At 46.3% G+C, this 19621-nt stretch overlaps 1 protein-coding gene across 8 annotated transcripts in view; it reads right to left on the bottom strand.

Annotated features, from left to right (window-relative positions):
* Positions 1–16916, bottom strand: part of CGAS (cyclic GMP-AMP synthase) — a 46444-nt gene extending 29528 nt beyond the window's left edge. For 4 of the 8 annotated variants that reach the window (XM_063629964.1, XM_063629961.1, XM_063629960.1 and 1 more), the window contains exons 1-3: positions 15630–16877; positions 9056–9275; positions 3756–3995 (exon numbers count right to left, since the gene is read on the bottom strand). In XM_063629964.1, the coding sequence (XP_063486034.1) occupies positions 3756–3995; positions 9056–9275; positions 15630–16511 (1342 nt within the window). In that variant the 5' untranslated portion in view covers positions 16512–16877. Of the gene's footprint in view, positions 1–1830; positions 3025–3755; positions 3996–9055; positions 9276–15629 lie in introns of those variants that run through there. The other 4 variants (XM_063629965.1, XM_055256125.2, XM_063629966.1 and 1 more) reach the window with 4 other exon arrangements.
* Between the last annotated feature and the right edge of the window lie 2705 nt (positions 16917–19621).

Genomic DNA, 19621 nt, shown 5'->3' with positions numbered 1-19621 from the left:
AAAACAGCTTATATTTTTTTGCACTTTTTTGTCCTTAAGATAAAAGGACAGTCAAAACACCAAGTTTTAAACCCACTTGAAAACATGTCCACTGATTACAGTGTCATGCACCTGTAGTCTCAGCTACTTGGGAGGTGGGAGACTGAGATGGGAGGATCACTTGAACCCAGGAGTTCGGCTCCAAGAAGAACAACCCTAACTCCTGGGCTCAATGATCCTCCTGCCTCAGCCTCCCGAAGGCTGAGGAAACTAGGACTATAAGCACATGCCTGCACCCCCATTTCCCTATTATTAACATCCCATATTCATAAAATACATTGGTAAAATAAACCAATATTGGTACATTATTGTTAACTAACGTCTATACTTTATCCAGATTTCCTTAGTTTTTACCTGATTTATTTATCTTAAAAATATATATTACATATAAATATTTATATGAATATATTTACATAAATATTTACATGTAATATATTATGTATAATTTATATGTAATATGTCATATAATATAAAACATTGTATATAATTTATATTATATACGATATACACATTTATATGCCATCCCCTTTTTAAAATAAAAGGCACACCTTTTTCTTTGTTTTTGAGACAGGGTCTCACTCTGTCACCCAGGCTGGAGTGCAGTGGCACCATCTTGGCTCACTGCAGCCTCAACCTCCAGCGCTCAAGTGATCCCCCGACATCAGCCTCTTGAATAGTTGGGACTACAGGCATGCACCACCACGCCTGGCTAATTTTTGTATTTTTAGTAGAGACAGGCTTTCACCATGTTGCCCATGCTGGTCTTGAACTCCTGAGCTCAAATGATCCACCTGCTTCAGCCTCCCAAAGTACTGGGATTATAGGTTTGAGCCATTACATGAGTGAGAGAGAGAATATATTTACTTATACTTTTAAAACATGGAAGGCCAGGAGCGGTGGCTCACGCCTGTAATCCCAATACTTTGGGAGGCCAAGGTGGGTGGACCACCTGAGATCGGGAGTTCAAGACCAGCCTGGCCAGCATCGTGAAACCTCATCTCTACTAAAAGCACAAAAATTAGCCAGGCGTGGTGGCGCACACCTGTAATCCCATCTACTCCGGGAGGCTGAGGCAGGAGAATCACTTGAACCTGGGAGACGAAGGCTGCAGTGAGCCAAGATCGCCCCACTACACTCCAGCCTGGGCAAGAGAGTGAGACTCTGTCTCCAAAAAAAATAAATAAATAAAATAAAAAATAAAACATGGAAGGGTAAACTAAAAACAATTAAAAAGGTTTCTAATCAGGGAAGGAGAGAAGAGTGTGGAGAGGACATGAACAGAAGATGTTTCTCTAACTGTACCTTTTTCCATAGCTTTGACTTTGGAACCACGTATATGCTTTATAAATTTATGAAACAGGCCAGGCACGGTGGCTCACGCTTGTAATCCCAGCACTTTGGGAGGTCGAGGTGGGCGGATCACGAGGTCAGGAGATCGAGACCACGGTGAAACCCCGTCTCTACTAAAAATACAAAAAATTAGCCGGGCGTGGTGGCGGGCACCTGTAGTCCCAGCTACTCGGAGAGGCTGAGGCAGGAGAATGGCATGAACCCGGGAGGCGGAGCTTGCAGTGAGCCGAGATTGTGCCACTGCACTCCAGCCTGGGCGACAGAGCGAGACTCTGTCTCAAAAAAAAAAAAAAAAAAAAATTTATGAAACAAATCAAAATTTAAAAACCAGTATCTAAAAACAGATAACATAATGAAACAAGTTAATTTACCTATGTTGAGTTAAACTGTCCAGAGACATTTTTTTTTTGGCAGGCGTCTTGCTATGTTACCCAGGATGGAGTGCAGTGGCATGATCATAGCTCACTACAGCCCTGAACCCCTGGGCTCAAGCAATCCTCCCGCCTCAACTTCCTGGGTAGCTGAGACTATAGGCACGGGCCACTGTGCCTGGCTGAACATTTTTTTGAGTGGGTTAAAAACCTGATATTTTGACTGTCCTTTTATCTTAAGAACAAAAAAACTGCAAGTAAATCATAAACTGTTTTTTAAATAAATTATATCCTTGGTAATAAAACTGATATTATTTTGAAACAGGTCGATTTTTAAAATTTAAAATTTTTAATTAAAAATCAATAAAAACAAGGCCAGGCACAGTGGCTCATGCCTGTAATCTTTGGGAGATGGAGATGGTGGATGACCTGAAGTTGGGAGTTTGAGATCAGCCTGGCCAATATGGTGAAACTCAGTCTCTACTAAAAATACAAAAAATTAGCTGGGCATGGTGGCACACACCTGTAGTCCCAGCTACTCGAGATGCTGAAGTGGGAGAATCGTTTGAACCCAGGAGGTGGAGGTTGCAGTGAGCCAAGATTGCACCACTGCACTCCAGCCTGGAGACACAGCGAGACTCTGTCTCAAAAATAAACAAATAAAAATAAATAAAACAAAAACATAATATTTTTAAAAATATAGCTTGTGAGACCAGGGAATTTCTAGTAGAATGTTTAGAGAAAGAAAAGATACAGCAGGTGTTATAGGTGTCTCCAATCTAGTACAAGTATTTTCACTGTTGAGTCCCTCTGTTCACATACACTCACACACGTACACAGAAGCAGTTTTGTCTAATTATACATAATCTGGAATGATGGGAGATGCAGAACAGCCAAGGATAACAGAAAGCAGAGGTGAAGCTAAGCATCCAGCACCAGCCTTCACTTTCTTTCATTTTAATGGAAGAATGCAAAGAACTCCCTAACCATGGCCAGGCGCAGTGGCTCACGCCTGTAATCCCAGCACTTTGGGAGGCTGAGGCGGGTGGATCACGAGGTCAAGAGATGGAGACCATCCCGGCCAACATAGTGAAACCCTGTCTCTACTAAAAATACAAAAATTAGCCTCGCGTGGTGGCACGCACCTGTAGTCCCAGCTACTCGGGAGGATGGGGCAGGAGAATCGCTTTAACCCGGGAGGCGGAGGTTGCAGCAAGCTGAGATTGTGCCACTGCACTTCAGCCTGGGCAACAAGGGCAAAACTCTGTCTCAGAAAAAAAAAAAAAAGAAAGAAAGAAAAAAAAAGTTACTTCCTTCTACCTTCAAAAATATCACCATTATAAAGTTTTAGCTGTAGACCAACTCAGTCTGGTTCTTGGAAGTTGAATTTTACCTAAGAGCACAGCCTAAAAACCCATCCTGATTTGTGAGGCTGAGACATGCTGCATAGGAGCAGTGGAATGGGAAGATGAAGGAAAGAGGGAACCAGGGCTGAGAATGACAGTCTAGACTCTAATGATAATATTAACATGTAATAACATATAACTGGCATGAACAGAATTGGCCACAGAACTGCATGCACATTTTATCTTTCCAGAATTTTTCAAGTAGTTTTGGTTAACACAGTGTACAGATGAGCAAATGGGTTTAGAAAGCATCATAACTAGCTCGAATTCACACCACTAGTAGGAGCCTCAGGATTCAGAACCAGGGCAGTCTGACTCCAAGGCCAATACTGCTTTTCTTTACCGAAAGAAAAAAAAAAAGATAAAATTCAAATATGGATTGCTAGACATTTTAAAGCTGAGTATTTGATATTAATACTACAATTTTGCCCTTTTCAATTCTGTCACCAGACTCCCATCTTATAACCTATTTTGCCTGATGGCTCTTGAAATGACAACAGCATTGGTTCGCTGTTGATCTTATACTGCCTGAACATATAACATTAACAACTCTTTTACGTCTTTAAGTTAACTTTAATATTTAAAATACCTTGGAAACCATTTCCTTCCTTTGCATGCTTGGGTACAAGGTAAAATGGCTTTAGTCTTAGTTGCGTCCTAACTTTTCCTGAAAGCCAGGCTTTAATGGGCAGGCCTTCTTGGGTGCTAGGAGGCCAGCTATTACTCTTTGATTCCAAAGCCAGGGTTATATCCACAGATATTTTTTCACTAATAAGAAGTGTTACAGCAGGGCTGCCTCCTCTTTTCCTCTTCATGATGACATCTGTATCTGGTTGAACATATAAAAGAAAAGAAAGTATTTATTAATCCAATATTCTCTGGAAATACAAGGGAAATAATGTAACTATAATTGAAGATCTCTGGCGTGCTAAGTATAAAGTAAACATCAGTGGTAAAACAGAAACTGGCTCTAAAAGGCAAAGTGTTTTACTGAACCAATATTGGCTGGGCGTGATGGCTCACGCCGGTATTCGCAGCACTTTGGGAGGCCAAGACAGGCGGATCACTTGAGGTCAGGAGTTCGAGACCAGCCTGGCCAACATGGTGGAACCCCATCTCTACTAAAAATACAAAAATTAGCCAGGCGTGGTGGCGAATGCCTGTAATCCCAGCTACTCGGGAGGCTGAGGCATGAGAATCGCTTGAACCCAGGAGATGAAGGTTGCAGTGAGCCGAGATCACACCACTGCACTCCAGCCTGGGCGACAGATTAAGACTCTGTCTCAAAAAAGGAAAAAAAAAAACCACACAATAATTACTGATATCTCCCATTGGGAGGCATTGTCAAGATGGTGTGGGGCATATATGATGAAGGGGTCTCTGTAGACTTTGAGGTTTAAGAGCGTTGTGATTAAATTTTCTTTTCTTCTTTTTCTTTTTTTTTTTTTTTTGAGACAGAATTTCACTCTTGTTGTCTTGTTGCGCAGGCTGGAGTGTAGTGGCACGATCTCGGCTCACCGCAACTTCTGCCTCCTGGGTTCAAGCGATCCTCCTGCCTCAGCTTCCTGAGTAGCTGGGATTACAGGCATGTGCCACCACGCCTGGTTAAATTTTCATTACAAATTATAGATGGCAGAATGGAGGGAAGCCTAGAAAAGAGGCCAGATGGGCAAGAGGGAAGAGACAGGCAGCAAAAAGACCACAGCAACAGCCCGGCACAGAGGCTGGGTGCCATGGCAGCACAGAGGCAGTGAGCATCAAGACACGGGGAAGAAATGAGAGCAACTAGAGAAGTTCAAATCAACATAACTGGTCATGAGTTGAGTCTACGATGTGAGGAGGAAAGTAGGAGCCTTGGGATGCCATCCCAGGATCTCGGCCTAGGAAATGGCTGATGTTGGTTCCATTCCCCAAAATAGAATAAGCAGGAAGAAGAAAGATTAGGCCAAGCTGAACTTCATGAGATACAATGAGCTCTAGATACCTGTGGGACACTCAAGTGGAGATGGCTGCTGGGTGGGTGGCTATGGTCAGAAATTTAGATGGCTTTGGGAGTTGGGGGTTTATAAGCAGTAAAGACTGCTACTCTCAGATAAGACTTCCACAGTAAGGAAGTAGAGCACAAAGGATAAAATGCTAGAAAAATCTGCAAACCTGGCCACCTCTCCTATTACCACTGAGGAAGTAAGTGTCCATCTACCTTACTTTTTTTGAGACAAAGTCTCGCTCTGTAGCCCAGGCTGGATGGAGTGCAGTGGTGTGATATCGGCTCACTGCAAACCCCTCCTCCCAGCTTCAAGTGATTCTTCTGCCTCAACCTCCTGAGTAGCTGGGATTACAGGCATGCACCACCACACCTGGCTAATTTTTGTATTTTTAGTAGAGACGGGGTTTCACCATGTTGGCCAGGCTGGTCTTGAACTCTTGAGCTCAAATGATCTGCCCGCCTTGGCCTCCCAAAGTGCTGGGGTTACAGGTGTGAGCCACTGTGCCTGGCCCTCCATCTACCTTTCAAAGGCCACCTCTGCCCATAGTCTGTGGATTCCTTCCTTCTCAACTTCTCAAGTACCATGCTCTTCAACTATTTCCTCTCCTACATCAGCCATCTCTCCCTCCCTGCTAGATTATTCTGAAATTCATACAAAGGGTTACAGGGTATACCTCTCCTTTCACCCCACATCTTCCTCCTCTCCATACTCACCCATCTTTCTGCTTCCTTCCAGCCCAAAGTTTTTTTTTTTTTTTTTTTTTGAGACAGGGTCCCGTTCTGTCACCCAGGCTGGAGTGCAGTAGCGTGAACATGGCTCACTGCAGCCTCAACCTCCTAGGTTCCAGCAATCCTCTTGCCTCAGCATCGTATGTAGCTGGGATCACAGGCACATGCCACCACTCCTGGCTAATTAAAACAAATTTTTTTCTTTTTTCTTTTTTTTTTCGTCTGAGACAGTCTTGCTCTGTTGCCCAGGCTGGAGTGCAGTGGCGCAATCTCAGTTCACTGCAACCTCTGTCTCCCAGGCTCAAGCAATTCTCTCGCCTCAACTTCTGAGTAGCTAGGATTATAGGCGTGTGCCACCACGCCTGGCTAATTTTTGTATTTTTAGTAGAGACGGGGTTTCATCATCTAGGCCAGGCTGGTCTTGAACTCCTGATCTTGTGATCCGCCCACCTCGGCCTCCCAAAGTGCTGGGATTACTGGCGTGAGCCACCATGCCCGGCCTAAAATATTTTTTTTAGAGATGGACTCTCACTTTGTTGCCCAGGCTGGTCTTGAACTCCTAGGCTTAAGCGATCCTTCTGCCTTGGCCTCCCAAAGTGCTGAGACACCACAGTCAGCCCAGACAGAACTTTCTAGAGTGACCTACACATGTTATCTCCACTACAACCCTGCCTTTTCACTCCGTGTCCATCACCCCACTGACATTTCTCTTGTCAACCCCACAAAACCAAAGAACAAATCCATTGGATTTCTGTATGTCAGTAGCATTCCAAACACTGACCGCTCCTTCTACAAAACACTCATAGTCTCCTTTTGCTCATTCTCTTCTTCCCAAACTTTTTTTTTTTTTTTGAGACAGGGTCTCACTCTGTCACCCAGGCTGGAGTGCAGTGGCACGGTCTCGACTCACTGCAACATCCACCTCCTGAGTTCAAGCAATTCTCTGCCTCAGCCTCCCAAGTAGCTGGGATTACAGGCACCCACCACCACACCCGGCTAATTTTTTGTATTTTTAGTCAAGACGGGGTTTCACCATCTTGGCCAGGCTGGTCTTGAACTCCTGACCTCGGGATCCACCCGCCTCGGCCTCCCAAAGTGCTGGGATTACAGGCATGAGCCACCACGCCCAGCTGTTCCCAAATTCTAATGGAATTCTCTTCTTACCACTCTACTTAACATTGCAACTTCCCCCCCACCTCCATCTCCCACATTCCTGATCCCTCTCACTTTGCTATACTTCTTCGCAACAGCACTTACTACTTTCTAGTATACAAGATAATCATTTTTTCCATTTGTTATTAATTGTATATCTGTGCTTGCAAGATTTTTTCCATTTTTTCCATTTGTTATTAATTGTATGTCTGTGCTTGCAAGATAAAGCTCGTAATCTAACAGTGTAATAACATACAGCACAAATTGCAGTGAGTGCTCTGAAGGGAATAAACTGGGAAAAGTGATAGCAATTAGGGTGGAATGGGGTGGTGGAGCCAAGCCCTGAGGCAGAAAAAAAGAGCTTGGAAAGATCTATGAACAAAAAGAGGCTCTTGCGGAAAAGATGAAGTGACATGAAATGAAACTGAAGAGGCAGCCAGGGACCAGATTCTGTACTGACTTGTAGACCCTGAAAAGGAGTTTAGATTTTATTTTATTTTATTTTTGAAACGGAGTCTTGCTGTGTCGCCCAGGCTGGAGTGCAGTGGCATGATCTCAGCTCACTGCAACCTCCACCTCCCGGGTTCAAGCGATTCTCCTGCCTCAGCCTCCCGAGTAGCTGGGATTACAGGCACCCGCCACCACGCCTGACTAATTTTTGTATTTTTAATATAGATGGGGTTTCACCATCTTAGCCAGGCTGGTCTTGAACTCCTGACCTTGTGATACACCTACCTCAGCTTCCCAAAGTGCTGGGATTACAGGTGTGATCCACTGCACCTGGCCAGATTTTATTTTATTTTTATTTTATTTTATTTTGAGATGGAGTTTCGCTCTTGTCACTCAGGCTGGAGTGCAATGGCCCGATCTCGGCTTACTACAACCTCTGCCTCCCAGGTTCAAGCAATTCTCCTGCCTCAGCCTCCCAAGTAGCTGGGATTACAGACATGCATCACCACACCCGGCTAATTTTTGTATTTTTAGTAGAGATGGAGTTTCTCCATGTTGGCCAGGCTGGTCTCAAACTCCCGACCTCAGGTGATCCACCCACCTCAGCCTCCCAAAGTGCTGGAATTACAGGTGTGAGCCACCGTGCCCGGCACCAGATTTTGTTATCTGATCATTGAGAAGCCAGGTTTTCATCAGAGAGTAATGACTGGCTTTGTATTTTTAAACATTTACTCTGGCTTCTAAGGACAGATACTATAAGAAGGCAAACAGGAAGATTAGAAAGGAAAATGATATAATAGTTCAGGTAAAAGATGGTGGCAGCTTAGATTGGGTGGGAGTAGGGTGCTGGGATTGAAGCAGCAGACAGGTCCAAGCTGTAGCAGCACTTGCATCTGGATTAAGCAGAGGGGGTAAGAGAGAGGATTAAATTAAGATAGTTCCCAGGTTTCTGGATGGTGCGTCTGGGTAGATTGATTGTGCCATTTTCTGAGATGAGAAGGACTGAAGCAAAACATAGTTTGGTATATGAATTAAGTTATGTTTATTGGCTTTGGATATGTTTGGTTATAGATTCCTGTGGTACATCAACATCAAAGTGGATGGGTTAAGTATGTAGCTGGATATAGGTTTGGAGTGCAAAGGATACATTTGGGCTGCAAGTAAACATTTGGGAGTCATCGTCATATAGGTGGCATTGGGAATGGATGAAATACCTAGGCAGAGAGTGTAGATTCATTTATCCATCAATTTAATCAATATTCATTATTTAATCTAATTTAATCAATCACTTAATTTAATCAATATTCATTGATTATCTAATGTGTAGGTGTTCTAGTTATTTAGGATTCATTAGTGAACAAATAGATGAAGACCTCTACCCTTCCGTACTTTATAATCTTGTAATTATATTATAAGTAATTGCCAGTGTACACTCCTCTACTGATGTTTCTTGACCTCTCTACTGCACTTTTTCTTACTGCAGAGAGGTCAAGAAACATGAGAAGGGGAGTGTACATTGGCAATTACTAGGTATAATTAAACCTTTAAGAATCAAAAGGCAAATATCTTACCTTTAATGTTGTTAATTTCTTCCTTAATGATTTTCCTAAACTTCGACAGCATCTTAGAAGCTGATAATATTTCACCTTCTAAAAACTGACTCAGAGGATTTTCTTTCGGATTTCTTTTAAATTTCACAAAGTAATATGCACCAGTGTTGGAATATTCTTCTAGTTGAATTCTGGGGACTTCCAGTTTAAACATGACGTCAAATTCATTAGGTGCAGAAATCTAAGAAACAGTAAAAATAGCACTGAAATATTTGCTTATGAATATTTTCCAAGTGATTGGAACTTTTTAAAAAATTTCCACTTAAAACTTTACTTTAAAAAGCAAGATTCATAAGGTCTATATATACCCTCTGGGAGTGGGACTAGTGGAGCTGGCAGGAGTCAGAAGAGTATTACCAGTTTCATTTTGTAGGTTCTACACTCAATTTTTTTACCATGACCTAGCATTATTTTTATAACTAAAAATGATTTTAGGCCAAGTGCAGTGGCTCACACCTATAAGTAAATTTTGTGAGGCCAGGTGCAGTGGCTCACGCCTGTAATCCCAGCACTTTGGGAGGCCGAGGCGGGCGATTCACCTGAGGTCAGGTGTTCAAGACCAGCCTGTAAAAATACAAAAATTAGCCGAGCGTAGTGGCATGCGCCTGTAATCCCAGCTACTCAGGAGGCTGAAGCAGGAGAATTGCTTGAACCTGGGAGGCAGATGTTGCAGTGAGCCAAGATAGTGTCACTGCACTCCAGCCTGGGCAACAGAGCAAGACTCCATCTCAAAAAAAAAAAATTTGTGTATGATATGTGGTAGGGAATCAAGGTTCATGTTTTTCCTACATAGATATCCAATTGACCCAGCATTATTCATTGGAAAAAGAAAAAAAAAATGTCCTTTCGGCCAGGCGCAGTGGCTCACGCTTGTAATCCCAGCACTTTGGGAGGCCGAGGCAGGCAAATCACAAGGTCAAGAGATCGAGACCATCCTGGCCAACATGGTGAAACCTTGTCTCTATTAAAAATATGAAAATTAGCTGGGTGTGGTGGCATGCACCTGTAGTTCCAGCTACTCAGGAGGCTGAGGCAGGAGAATTGCTTGAACCCGGGAGGCGGAGGTTGCAGTGAGCTGAGATCGCACCATTGCACTCCAGCCTGGGTGACAGAACGAGACCCCGTCTCAAAAAAAAAAAAAAAAAAAAAATCATCCTTTCTCCCACTGAATTACATTGCTGCATATTTTGTGTACTATATTGAATTATACGTGCAGGATTCTTTCTGAACTTTCTATTCAATTGGCCTATTTTTCTATCACTGCATCAATAACACCTGCTTAATTAGACTAGCTTTATGGTAAGTCTTGCTCTTTGGTAGAGTAAATCTTCGAACATTTTTTCCCTTACAATTTCCTTGCCTATTCTAGGTCCATTGCACTTCCATATAAATCTTTTGATCAAGCTGGGCGGGGTGGCTCACACCTGTAATCCCAGCACTTTAGGAGGCCGAGGTAGGCAGATTACCTGAGGTTAGGAGTTCGAGACCAGCCTGGCCAAAGTGGTGAAACCCCGTCTCTACTAAAAATACAAATATTAACCGGGTGTGGTGGCGGGCGCCTATAATCCCAGCTACTTGGGAGGCTGAGGCAAGAGAATCGCTTGAAACCGGGGGATGAGGTTGCAGTGAGCCAAGATCAAGCCACTTCACTCCATCCTGGGCAAAAGCGTGAAACTCTGTCTCAAAATAAAAATAAAAATAAATAAATAAATCTTTTGGGCCAGGCTCAGTGGCTCACTCCTGTAATCAATCCCAGCACTTTGGGAGGCTGAGGTGGGCAGATCACGAGATCAGGAGATCGAGACCATCCCGGCTAACACGGTGAAACCCCATCTCTACCAAAAATACAGAAAATTAGCCGGGCGTAGTGGCGGGTGCCTGTAGCCCCAGCTATTCGGGAGGCTGAGGCAGGAGAATGGCGTGAACTCAGGAGGTGGAGCTTGAAGTGAGCCGAGATCACACCACTGCACTCCAGACTGGGCGACAGTGCGAGACTCTGTCTCAAAAAATAAATGAATAAATATTTTAATCAGTTTGTCAATTTAATTAAAAAAACTGATGATATTTCAACTGAGATTGCATTAAATCTAGATCAATTTGAGGAAAAATGAACACGACATAGTTGTCAATTACTTCCTCTTCAAATTTACCCAGTTATGTTTTTAAGTTTTGAATATCTTTAGTGATATTTATTCCTAAATACTTGATTTTTAAATTGTTTTTCAAGTTTTCAGTTTGTTTTTTTTTTTTTTTTGAGACAGAGTTTCACTCTTGTCACCGAGGCTGGAGTGCAATGGAGCAATCTTGGCTCACTGCAACCTCTGCTTCCTGGGCTCAAGCAATTCTCCTGCCTCAGCCTCCCAAGTAGCTGGGAATACAGGCGCACGCCAACACGCCCAGCTAATTTTTGTATTTTTATTGTTTTTTTGTTTTTTTTTTTTTTTTTTTTTTTGAGACAGAGTCTCGCTCTGTGGCCCAGGCTGGAGTGCAGTGGCGCAATCTCGGCTCACTGCAAGCTCCACCTCCCGGGTTCAAGCAGTTCTCCTGCCTCAGCCTCTCCGAGTAGCTGGGACTACAGGCGCCCGCCACCACGCCCGGCTAATTTTTTTGTATTTTTAGTAGAGACGGGGTTTCACCGTGGTCTCGATCTCCTGACCTCGTGATCCGCCCGCCTCGGCCTCCCAAAGTGCTGGGATTGATTACAAGCGTGAGCCACCGTGCCCGGCCTAATTTTTGTATTTTTAGTAGAGACAGGTTTTTGCCATGTTGACCAGGCTGGTCTCAAACCTCAAGTGATCTGCCTGCCTCTACCTCCCAAAGTGCTGGGATTACAGGCGTGAACCATCATGCCTGGCCAAAGTTTTCGATTTTTATTTTTTAGAGATGGGGTCTCTAGGCTGGAGTACAGTGGCTACTCACAGGTAGATCATAGTGCACTGCAGCCTCAAACTCCTGGCTTGATGTGATTCTCCCACCTCGGCCTCCCAAATAGCTGGGACTATCAGAATGCACCAATGGACCTAGCTTTGATATTTTTGATGATATTCTAAATGGTATTTTCATTTTGTTTTTAATCTTGTTAGTATATTGAAATATTTTTATTTTTGTTTATTGACTTTGCAACCAGCAATTTTGCTAGTTTACTAATTATTTCCAACAGTTTATATATGAAGCCAATCAAGTCATCTACACATAACGATTTCATCACTCTTTTTCCCATCTTATGCCTTTATTTTCCTTGTCTTGCTGCATCAGCTGTATGTATTCCTTTACATTCTTTTTGTTGTTGTTCAACATTATTTATGTAATTCATTTTCACTGTTCATGTTGCTGTAGTTTGTTCCTTTTCTTTTTTTTTTTTTTTTTGAGATGGAGTCTCGCTCTGTCACCCAGGCTGGAGTGCAGTGGCGCAATCTCGGCTCACTGCAAGCTCAGCCTCCCGGGTTCACGCCATTCTCCTGCCTCAGCCTCTCCGAGTAGCTGGGACTACAGGCGCCCGCCACCACGCCCGGCTAATTTTTTGTATTTTTTTAGTAGAGACGGTGTTTCACCGTGGTCTCGATCTCCTGACCTCGTGATCCGCCCGCCTCGGCCTCCCAAAGTGCTGGGGATTACAAGCGTGAGCCACTGCGCCCAGCCCGTTTGTTCCTTTTCTTTACCAGTTAATATACCATTACTTAAAACCACTGGCCAGGCGCGGTGGCTCACGCCTGTAATCCCGGTACTTTGGGAGGCTGAGACGGGTTGTTCACCTGAGGTCAGGAGTTTGAGACCAGCCTTACCAACATGGAGAAACCCCATCTCTACTAAAAATACAAAATATTAGCCAGGCATGGTGGTGCATGCCTGTAATCCCAGCTACTCGGGAGGCTGAGGCAGGAGAATCACTTGAACCTGGGAGGCAGAGGTTGCAGTGAGCTGAGGCCACCCACGCCATTGCACTCCAGCCCAGGCGACAAGAGTGAAACTCTGTCTCAAAACAAAACAAAACAAAACAAAACAAAAAAACAAACAAAAGACTACAATTAATTGATTTCTATGTAACCTTTTCACTGAGTCCAAACTATATAAATAGTAAAGTACATTAACACTTAGAATGAAAAGAACATACGGACTGACAATTGTACAGGGAATTTCTACAAGAAACTTCCCACGTATTTTCAAGATTTTTTTTTACCTAGAATCTGTAGTCCCAGGTAGCTGGGACTACGTGTGTGTGCCACCACATCGAGCTAATTTTTAACTTATTTTTGGTAGAGCTGGGGTCTCATTATGTTGCCCAGGCTGGACACAAACTCCTGGCCTCAAGTTCCTCCTGCCTCAGCCTCCCATGGTGCTAGGATCACAGGCATGAGTCCACTGTACCTGGCCCACATATAGCTCATAATCAGTAACAGAAAAAGTTTTAGGCTGGGTGCGGTGGCTCACGCCAGTAATCCCAGCACTTTGAAAGGCTGATGCAGGTGGATCACTTGAGGTCAGGAGTTCGAGACCAGCCTGGCCAACATGCTGAAACCTTATCTCTACTAAAAATACAAAATTAGCCAGGCGAGGTGACGCCCGCCTATAATCCCAGTTACTCCGAAGGCTGAGGCAAGGAGACTCACTTGAATCCGGGAGGCGGAGGTTACAGTGAGCCAAGATCACATCACTGCACTCCATCCTGGGTGACAGAGCAAGACTCCATCTCAAAAAAAAAAGAAAAAGAAAAAAAGAAAAAGTTTTAGATAAAACAAATTTCACTGGATTTCTTTTCATTGGCATAATTTTTAAAAACAAAGTGATTCTGAGCCGGGCATGGTGGCTCACGCCTGTAATCCCAGCACTTTGGGAGGCCGAGGCGGGAAGATCACGAGGTCAGGAGATAGAGTCCAGCCTGGCTAACACGGTGAAACCCCGTCTCTACTAAAAATACAAAAATTAGCTGGGCATGGTGGCAGGCGCCTGTAGTCCCAGCTACTCGGGAGGCTGAGGCAGGAGAATGGCGTGAACCCAGTAGGCAGAGCTTGCAGTGAGCCGAGATCGTGCCACTGCACTCCAGCCTGGGTGACAGAGCGAGACTCTGTCTCAAAACACACACACACACACACACACACACACACACACACACACAGTGGTTTTGAATGGAGACTGTCTTCTGAATGTCTTGTTCTCTAATTCTAACTAGTAAGTTTCTTTTTCCTTTGGACCCACCATATACAGTAATTGAACTGAATTGATACTTACGTAATAAGAATCATGCTCAATCAGAGACATATCTGATGCTGAAAAGTAAATTAGTTAATTAAAAAGAATCATGCTCAAGACACAGTCTGGGCTGGGTGTGGTGGCTCAAGCCTGTAATCCCAGCACTTGAGGAGGCCGAGGTGGGTGGATCATCTGAGGTCAGAGTTCGAGACCAGCCTGGCCAACATGGTGAAACCCTGTCTCTACTAAAAATACATAAATTAGCCGGGAGTGGTGGCAGGCGCCTGTAATCCCTGCTACTTGGGAGGCTGAAGCAGGAGAATCGCTTGAACCCGGAAGCCGGAGGTTGCAGTGAAACCTAGATGGCACCACTGCACTACAGCCTGGGCAACAAGAGTGAAACTCCATCAAAAAAGGAAAAAGGAAGAAAAGAAAGAAAGAACGAAATAGAGAGAGAGAGAGGAAGAGAGGGAGGGAGGGAGGAAAAGAGAGAGACAAAGAGACGAGAAGAGAAGAGAGAAGAGAAGAGAGAGAAGAGAAAAGAAGCCAGGGGCGGTGGCTCACACCTGTAATCCCAGCACTGTGGGAGGAGGCTGAGGCTGGCAGATCACATGAGGTCGGGAGTTCGAGACCAGCCTGACCAACATGGAGAAAGCCCGTCTCTACTAAAAACACAAAATTAGCCGGAGTGGAGGCTCATGCCTGTAATCCCATCTACTCAGGAGGCTGAGGCAGGAGAATGGCGTGAACCCGGGAGGCGGAGCTTGCAGTGAGCCGAGATCGCGCCACTGCACTCCAGCCTGGGGGACGCAGCGAGACTCCGCCTCAAAAAAAAGAAAAGAAAAAAGAAAAAAAAGAAACTGGGGACAGACGGGATAGCAGGAGAGGGGGCGGGAGGAAGAGGGAAAGAGAAACTTAAGATCTTTTTTCTATGGAGTAAGAGGTCTTCCTCATAGGAAAAAGTCTACGTGTAATTTTTAACAGATCACTTCAAATTATCCAAGTCAATATCTGACTTGGGACCTCAGGTCCACACCATCAAACACTGCCCTGTTACGGAAACTCGATACATGTCGGCTTGCATGAATTAACCCATACATTTGAATTCCCCCGGGAGCAGTGTCTTGAAATTAGCCAGCAATCAGTACCGGTTGGTTGTCTGATCGTTGGATGTGTAGATGAATAAACGAACGGTTTGTCGTTTTACTTAGAATAGGCTACCGAAAAACATGCAAAAGCCTAAGTTACTTCCGAAGGGAAGTGAGGGGCGCGACCCGGGGAAGGTAGGGACTGCGAATTGCGGAAGGCCGAGCAGCGGGGCTCGGCGGCAGGGCGCCAAGCAGCTCACCTTCACGTGCTCATAGTAGCTCCCGGTGCGCAGCAGCCCGACGCCTCTGAACTCGGAGTCGTACTTCTGCAGTCTGCGCAGCAGGTGGTCCACAACCCCGTTCACCACCTCCGCCGCCTCGCAGATTTCCTGGCGGCTGAGCTTCAACTTCTCCAAAACCGCCCGGAGCTTCCCGGCCCCAGGCGCCGCATCCCCCTGTACGAGAATGGGGTCCGAGACCGGCATGCCGGGGCTGGGCACGTCCCCGGGCCCGGGCGGGGGTCTTGGCTTCGGAGAGCAGCGCGCGCCTCTCTGGTGGCGGGAACCAGCCCTGGAAAGAGCCGGCTCCCGAGCCGCAGGAGGCTCCAGCCCCTCTGCCCCAGGGGCGCTGGTGGCGTCAGAGGGCTGCGCGTCCTGGGCGCGCTGAGGGGCCTTTTTGGCGCGAGAACCAGCCCTGGAAAGAGCCGGCTCCCGAGCCGCAGGAGGCTCCAGCCCCTCTGCCCCAGGGGCGCTGGTGGCGTCAGAGGGCTGCGCGTCCTGGGCGCGCTGAGGGGCCTTTTTGGCGCGAGAACCAGCCCTGGAAAGAGCCGGCTCCCGAGCTGCAGGAGGCTCCAGCTCCTCTGCCCCAGGGGCGCTGGTGGCGTCAGGGGGCTGCGCGTCCTGGGCGCGCTGAGGGGCCTTTTTGGCGCGAGCCCCAGTTGCGCGGACGGGCGGCCTCTCCTGGGTGTCCGGGGCGCTCTTTTTCTGCCGGGATCCCGACTTCCTGGCGGGGCCGAACTTTCCCGCCTTAGGCAGGGCGGCCTCTGGGGCAGCCGGAGACTCGTTGGGATCCGTCGGGGCGCCCCTGGCACTCCGCGCGGAAACCTCAGAGGCAGTGGCTCCGGCCTCGGAATCTCTCCGCATGGCCTTTCCTTGCCAAGACTTCAGGGCTGGCGCTTCTGTTCCCCGAAAGAAGAATCCGTTTCAGGAAAAGGCCGCAAGAGGAAGAGCCAGCAGTAGCTGTTGGAAACCAAGCACTACTGGCGGGCACACAGCGTCTGCGACTCGAAGGGGAACCCCAGGCTGAAAAGTCGCTGGGAGCCACGCCCATGCCGCGAAGAGGCTGGCCGCGGCCTTTGCCTTTCCTGAGACTACAAAAGCCTCGAAGTTTCTAACCCTCCAGGGCAATCCGTGCCCCTGTCTTAAGATGAGGTAGGGCCGGGAGCGGTGGCTCACGCCTGTAACCTCAGCATCCGAGAGGCCGAGGCGGGCAGGTCGCTTGAGCTCAGGAGTTTGAGACCAGCCTGGCACCTGGTCTCTCTTATAATTAAGTGTGTGTGTGTGTGTGTGTGTGTGTGTGTGTGTGTGTGTGTTGCCTGGGCACAGTGACTCACGCCTGTAATCCCAGCAATCTGGGAGACGGAGGTGGGTGTATCGCCTGAGGTCAGGAGTTCAAGACCAGCCTGGCCAACAAGGCGAAAGAAACCCCGTCGCTACAAAAAAATACAAAGATTAGCTTGGCGTGGTGGCGGGCACCTGTAATCCCAGCTACTCGGGAGGCTGAGGATGGAGAATCACTTGAACCCGGGAGGCGGAAGTTGCAGTGAGCCGAGACGTGCCGCTTCGCTCCAGCCTGGGCGACAGAGCGAGACTCTGTCTCAAAAAAGAAAAAGAGGCCAGGCGTGGTGGCTCACGCCTGTAATCCCAGCACTTTGGGAGGCTGAGGCGGGCGGATCACGAGGCCAAGAGATCGAGACCTTCCTGGCCAACATGGTGAAACCCCGTCTCTACTAAAAATACAAAAAATTAGCCGGGCTTGGTGGTGCCTGTAGTCCCAGCTACTCGGGAGGCCGAGACAGAGAACTGCTTGAACCCAGAAGGCAGAGGTTGCAGTGAGCCGAGATCTTGCCACTGCACTCCAGCCTGGGCAACAGGACTCCATCACAAAACAAAACAAAACAAAAACATCGACAGAGAAAATTTCTCTTTCAAGTGAAAGTTTTTTTAAATTTAATTTTGGTTTGAGTTAGGGGGGCGCGATCTCAGCTCACTGCAACCTCAGCCACCAGGGCTCAAGCGATCCTCCCACCTCAGCATCCTGAGTAGCTGTTACTACAGGTGCGGACACCATGCCCACCCAGCTTTTTCTTTTCTTTTCTTTCCTTTCTTTTCTTTTTAATTTTTTTTATATACATGGAGAGGTCTTACTATGTTGCCCAGGCTGGTCTCGAACTCCTAGACTCAAGCGATTCTCCCTCCTCAGCCTCCCAAAGTGCTGGAATTGTAGGCGTGAGCCACTGTGCCCTGCCACAGAAACTTTTTCTTTCCTTTCTTTTTTTTTTATTTTTCTTTTTTCTTTCTTTTTTTTTTTTTTTTTTTTGAGACGGAATTTCGCTCTTGTCACCCAGGCCGAAGTGCAATGGCGCGATCTTGGCTCACTGCAACCTCCACCTCCCGGGTTCAAGCAATTCTCCTGCCTCAGCCTCCCGGGTAGCTGGGATTACAGACACCCGCCACCACGCCCGGCTAGTTTTTCGTATTTTTAGTAGAGGCGGGGTTTCACTATGTTGGCCAGGCTGCTCTCAAACTGCTGACCTCAAGTGATCCACCTGCCTCGGCCTCCCAAAGTGCTGCGATTACAGGCATGAGCCACAGCGCCTGGCCAGAAACTTTTCCCCTTTTTTTTTTTTTTTTTTCTGAGATGGTCTCATTCTGTCCCCTAGGCTGGGGTGCAGTGGCACGATCTCGGCTCACCACACCCTCCACCTCCCAGGTTCAAGAGATTCTCCTGACTCAGCCTCTCTCGTAGCTGGGACTACAGGCGTGCCCCACCATGCCCAGCTAATTTTTGTATGGTTTTGTAGAGATGTGGTTTCACTATGTTGCCCAGGCTGGTCCCCAACAAGCTATCTGCCCGCCTCAGCCTCCCAAAGTGCTGTTACTGGCATGAGCCACTGCACCCGACCTGGCATTTACATTTTAAATCATTCATACTGCTTCAGCTGTTGTGATTCTAGAGTATCTCAATACAGGCTTTCAAATATCTTTTTTTTTTTTTTTCGAGATAGAGTTTCACTTTTGTCCAGGCTGGAGTGCAATGGTGCTATCTCGGCTCTCTGTAACCTCCGCCTCCCTGGTTCAAGCGATTCTCCTGCCTCAACCTCCTGAGTAGCTGGGATTATAGGCACCTGCCACCACACCCAGCTATTTTTTTTTTACCTTTTTAGTAGAGACGGGGTTTCACCATGTTGGCCAGGCTGGTCTCAAACTCCTGACCTCAGGTGATCTGCCCCCTTTGGCTTCCCAAAGTGTTGGGATTACAGGCGTGAGCCACCTTGCCTGGCCTTCAAGTATCTATTTCTAAAACCCTTGATAGAAATGCATATTAGAGGTCAGGCGCAGTGGCTCATGCCTATAATCCCAGCACTTCAGGGGCCCTAGATCTGCTGAGGTCAGGAGTTCAAGACCAGCCTGGCCTACATGATGAAACTTTGTCTCTACTGAAAATACAAAAAATTAGCTGGGTGTGATGGCACATGTCTGTGATCCCAGTTACATTGATGGAATGTTTGTCTTTTTGTTACTGGGCTTATCGCTCTTAGCCAATGTTCATCTATGTTGCAAGAATTTGCTTCCGTTTTAGGGCTGAATAATATTGCCTTGTGTGTATATATCACATTTTGTTTATCCATTCACCTGTCAATGGACAAAAATGCCTTGCTTTTTAAAAAGATTTCCCTGAAACAAGTATTTTTATATATCCTTCTCTTAAGTTCAAAGAGATTTTTACCACCCTGGAGCAATGAGCCGTAGTTTGAATTAGGATGCCAGAAAGGTATATTTTTCTCTTGTGAAATATAAAAGGAGGAGGATTAGAAGGAGGACCATTGCATAGTCAAACTTGTTCCCAAGTCAACCAATTTCAGGGAAGAGTAAAATGGAAACTGAAATGTGGAAATCCATTTCCTTGAAACTGCAAGAGCTGTCCAGGTGTGGTGGCTCATGCCTGCAATCCCAGCAGTTTGGCAGATCCA

The sequence above is a fragment of the Symphalangus syndactylus genome, chromosome 2 (genome assembly GCF_028878055.3).
Source record: "Symphalangus syndactylus isolate Jambi chromosome 2, NHGRI_mSymSyn1-v2.1_pri, whole genome shotgun sequence".
Classification (NCBI taxonomy): domain Eukaryota; kingdom Metazoa; phylum Chordata; class Mammalia; order Primates; family Hylobatidae; genus Symphalangus; species Symphalangus syndactylus.
This window is presented reverse-complemented; position numbering and strand designations above follow the sequence as displayed.